The 5362-nt window shown below is 37.7% G+C and overlaps 1 protein-coding gene across 1 annotated transcript; it reads left to right on the plus strand.

Moving 5' to 3' along the window:
* The first annotated feature begins 327 nt into the window (after positions 1-327).
* On the plus strand, positions 328-1855 carry LOC142076002 (protein FAM240B-like). Its single transcript, XM_075138276.1, has 2 exons — positions 328-467; positions 1777-1855. The coding sequence occupies exons 1-2, from the start codon at positions 328-330 to the stop codon at positions 1853-1855; spliced, it is 219 nt and encodes a 72-aa protein (XP_074994377.1).
* Positions 1856-5362: the final 3507 nt, after the last annotated feature.

A 5362-nucleotide genomic window follows, 5' to 3' on the forward strand; every position in this document is an offset into this window, starting at 1 on the left:
AGATATCTTAATCATTAAGCTAGAGAATACAACAGAACTCTCCTGCATTTTAAGCTTAAAGGTCACAGGCAGATGGAGGTGAGATATTTGAGGTGAACAAGTAAGAATTCAAATCACTGCAGACAGCATATCCTCAGGTGTCAGAGCTAGGAATGAAAAGCTTAAATAGTGAGTCATGCCCATTGTTATACTGACCCTACAAAAAAAAGGCTGTGTGACCCTAACGCTGTGAAAATCCAAAAGAGCAAGAGTGTGTTTTAGCCATGAAAACAGATGAGGAACCAATAACTTGTCATATGGTTGTTTCAAATTTCTCCTTTAGAGAAAATGAATAGCCAATACATACGTCATGAAGTGCGGGGATGTGAAACTAGTGACCTGAGGAACTTCTGGGAAAAGACTATTGAACAACAAACTCGGTATCTGCAAATTGAAAAAGAACGTCAGCGAAGAAGTGCTCTGACAAAGTGGGTAGTTTGCATATGGAAAGGTTATTTGAGTTTGCATTATAATTCTTTTTTAAAGAAAAGCAATACCTATATTTAAGTCCTGCAATGGAAGTTGAAAGTATTTTTCTTTGATTTTTAAAAAATAATAAAACTTCCCAAATTGGCACGCTAATGCTAATGTCTAAGCTATGGCTTCACAGGATAACAGAATTATTCACTCTTGTTCTGTAAATGGGTCCAAAGTGTGGAACTTTCTGAAGTTATCAAGACAACATCTAGCTCTGCAGGCTTGTCTTGAACATCAAGGCTTATGTTCACAGCAGAACTAGCACAGATGTGTACCTGGCCCACCTTCTTTCTCTGTGGCCCTGTTTTCACAAGAATGTAGTTTGAATTAATTAAGATGCATAAGGTAAATCCATAATAAAGCAGACGGTCCAAGTGTACTAACTGACTAAGGCAACCATCAGCTATAGCCATATTTACTTCAAACAGTCATATTTACTTTAATTAGCCACAATGAGAAAGACCATGAGAGGCAACATCAGTATAGTTTTACTTCACACGAAGTCTCCATAAGTTGAAGGCACATGAAAGATGGCTATCTTGGCTTGAGATCATTCAATGAGAGAGCATTTTTTCAAAATCTCCTTCATATTCTCATTGGATTGGTGCTTGAAAAAATAAGAGCAAGGATGCCCTTACATTAATAACCCTGGATGAAGGAACACTGGAATTAGTCTCTAGCATGTTTTATCCATTTGTAACTAACCTAATTTCAAAATCTCAACTCGTCAGCTGTGAAATTCCTGTCTTTTCTATTCAAGGCAGTCTTTCTGTGGTACCTAGATATTACCAAAAAGAAAACAAAGTGCCATCTATCACCTAAAGCTGTCTGCTATGGGTCTAACAGAAGTTTCAACGTGCACAGTGTTTCCAAGCCAAATAGTGCTCATCACCCTCTATGCAGTACTTCTGTTGATGCATTTCTGAGGAGGAGGAGTACTGGGGAAATTTTGGGTGATGCTACCCAGCAGGTGGCAGCAAGCAATCTCCAGTGGAGATGACAAGTCACTCGGGCACACAGAGGCACTTGAGAGAGGGCACACTGGAGATGAAGATGAACCACAAAGCTCAGGTGAGCCTTCACCAGGATTTACGAGCTAGTCCTGAAGTGTCATCCATCAAAGCACTCTAAAGAGGCAGCACAGTTTGCATGACAACTGGGAAAAAGCACCAAAGGATAGCACTGGTGGGAAACATGAAGAGTATAAATCTGTTCCCTGTAAAAATACGGGGACAAGCTGATCCATGTTTCTGTCCTTAGGCTCAGAAATGAATGGATGGAGAGGCTGGAAAAACGGATAAAGATGTTGAGGACCCAACCTGAGGACCCATCTAGCTGAAGATCCCACACTCATTATATGTTTGGGGGAAAAAGAAAATTGTTTTGTAGGAAAGCATGATGTGTGATGTAAAAGCTTAAGTCAATTTTATTTTGTGGCTTAAATGAGCTATAATTAATTAGTTGTCATTGTTAGAAGTTTCATGTGTGAAATGTCTATTGCTGCTTTTAAGATTATGCATCCATCCCTTCATCTGATAAACGGAGATTGAAGTACTCTGAAGTCTTCAAGACTAGTAAATCATGGTTAACTGAGTTGTAGATGCCTGGAAAAAGAGTATTGTTACACAGTTAGTGCTCAGCAAAAGCATTTCCTCAATATTTTAGGTTTCTGTATAGACTGATTGTAATCTAATGAAGTTATTTTCTTTCAAAATTGTTTAATGAATAGTTGAGATTTTTTTTTTAACAGAGCAGAGCCCAACTCAGACTAAGGAAGAGGAGACAAGCACAAAAAATGCCACCACATCCCACATCACTAGTGGAGCCAAACTTGGTGGAAGTTACAGATTCTAGCTGCCATATTAAAAGTCTGTGAAGCTATTATGTATCCTGAGAAATAGGCTCTGTGAGACACCAACAAGAGTTGCTTAATTAGTTAACCCACATGAGCTAACTTGAGACACTATATCAGCAAAGACAAAACAACTTGGCGTTTTGAGGCTGCTTCTGGTATCCAACCTGGCTTGTCTAGAGCTGGACTGATATCTCTGTTTCTTGATGCATTTTCACAGCTGTCTGTCATCATGAGTGACAAGCATACTTTTTCCTCTAACACGTTTTCCCTCTAAGACCCAGTATATATTCCTTAACAACTAGTACCCTCAGAGACATGGCAGGTTTCCTCTCCCACACTGACCATTAGTCAAAAATGTTTCTAGTTTCCTTCCTAATGTTTCATCAGGAAATGTGGCATTTCCGCCAACAATATCAAAGCATTTCAATAGGCTGGTGTAATAAAATTGCTTCCTTTTTAGGGTGACTGCTTTGTCGCCATCAGAATGCTTGGGGTAATGTGCTGCAAAATGAGTTGTTTTGAGCATACAAAAAATCTCTTCCCTCAGTTGCTTAGATTCTTAGTCCCTTTTTATAAGACCATTTCACTGCTTCTCTGGTAATTCATATTGTTTCAGAGTAAAGAAGATTTGAATTGCCGGTGGGGTGGGAGGAGAACAGCGGAAGGGTTTGGAATTTTAAAATATTTGGAACATCTGTTCTTTTAAAGCAAAACAAAAAATTGAAATGTTATTTTTTCTCTCTTTATCTATCACCTTTTAAATACACCTTTGTGAGTCCCAGGGTCAAACCCAATCTATAATGGGAATTTAAACATGTAAATAATGTTTGGGAAGCCTGAGAAATCCATGAAAGCATGAAAAAAAGATGACCTTGGAACATGTACTCAGAAATAAAGACATCAGCAGGTATGTCACCAAACTTGAGAGCGGAGTTTGCCTGCCAGCTGAAAAAAGCTGCTAAACTCATGTTCTTCAGTTGAGTCTTTTTCTTAAGCAATTTTTAAAGTAACATCTACTGGGAATATACAGGATAACAGTATAACTACAATATAGCTGTGTTTAATAAACAATCACCAGGTAGACACACAACTTAATAGTGGGTTTTAGTAAAAATTAGATTTCTTTGAAAATGCCAGTTCACACACTTCAATTCCCCCATCATCTATCTATGCTTTGTGCTTACTGAAGATCTACCTGAACTCCACCATGAAACAGCATTGATTTTTATACCATTTTGGCTGAAATTAGAGCTTGAACTGAGCTAAGGGAAAAATTTTGCATCCCCTCATTCATTGTGTAAGTGACTGCACAAGGTGCAAAAAAAGGGAATCAGAGTTGGCATATTTTAAAAATGAAATAAAGCTGGAATAAGCTTTTCTTTGCATCTCACATAGTTGAGATCCTTCTTCTCCTCTTCTCATAAAGTAACTCAGAATGAGGAAAATACATGGAGAGCCAGGAAAAGATGTGCCAGGAAGTGGCTCCCATTCGAGTCCGCCATTGCACATCTCCTATGGTTATGTCACTTAAGAATGCTTTGGAATAGGTCCCTATCAAGCTAGGACACCCCAAAATCACCTCTTTCAAATGACAAAAAGGAGCTTATTTTTTACAGACTGCATCTATTCCAGCCCAAGGCCAAGAGGAGTTCTAAAAGCATATTTCCAGAATTAAGCCACTTTTCTTCCGAGGTTTGCAGTTTCACCTTTAGTGTCTAGATGAATTATTTCAGGCTCAGGTTCCACAACATTAGATTCAGGACTTTGGGCCATGTAATCTTTATTTATCTAAGTGCTAGCAACATGTTTTGATACAAACATCACCACTTTTGCAGGGATAATCTACCTAGGAGATTTGTAAATTACCACCAAAAAAAGAACACATATCCTGAGAAATAAATATAATCTGGAGTCAATCAGCAAAAATAAAGAAGTGTGATAGCATTAAAATTCAAATCTAAATGTCAAGATACAATCTCAATTAGAAGCTGGAGCAGACTCCAAGATGAAAACGGTTCTGGCAATTTGAAAACAAAAAAACCACAAATCTTTAATTTACCTTGAAGGTCATAAGAGAAATTAAAAGGAGGCAAAAAAAAAAAAAACCTGCAATTTCTGTGAGACTCAGAAATGAGCCATAATGTTATAAAAAGGAGTAGAGAAACCTGGCTGTAGGACTGGAAAAGTCATCAGCTAAAAACTGATAAAATCAGCTGGGTTTTAAAAATCATTATGGTTAGAGAGGATGCTTAAACGCCCTTCAGACTGTTTTTCACCAACATGCAGTTTCAGAGGAGTGCAGTATTCAGTTAAACAGGTTAAACTTAATAACTTAAAAGTTTATAAAATAGGTCCTTGAAGAAATATTTCATTTCTTTTGATTTTTTTCTATCAATATTTTCACAGTGCTTTTGAGTGTAACAGCAAGACATTTTGAGTGATGCCAATCTAATTTTATTAGCTTTGTAATTAAAATGTGGTAGATACTTGCTTATCTTCCTAGCTTTCATTATTTTACCATTCCTTTGCTTCATCCTGACACTGAGTAGCAAGAAAATGCATGTTGCTTTCTCATTACAAATACATGGTACAGAACTTTTTGAAAAAGCTTGTAACAGTGAGAAAAAATCAAATATAGTAAAGTTTTACCATCCTCTGAAGCAAACACTAAACAATCTGGACCCAAGTCCTTTTAAAGAGTGTTTATAGGAAGTACGTTGCATGTTAGCACAAGAGTGACAGCTACTCCATTTTAGCCGTATTAGTGATCCTTCTAGTGTATGGACGAGGGCTGACAGCTGTGAAGAATGATTCTGTCAGCAACTTAACAGACTTCTTAGCAGTTTAACCCAAACTGAGACAGCTTAAATACAGTTCTTTGCTCAGCAGTCCTTCCTGACCAATGTCTTTTCCTAATCAAGGAGTTCCTCTCTGGAGGTCTGTAATTAAGGAGCAAGTAAGCATAACTCAGCCACTGCAGCCAGGTTTTGA

This window comes from Calonectris borealis, chromosome Z (assembly GCF_964195595.1).
Source record: "Calonectris borealis chromosome Z, bCalBor7.hap1.2, whole genome shotgun sequence".
Classification (NCBI taxonomy): domain Eukaryota; kingdom Metazoa; phylum Chordata; class Aves; order Procellariiformes; family Procellariidae; genus Calonectris; species Calonectris borealis.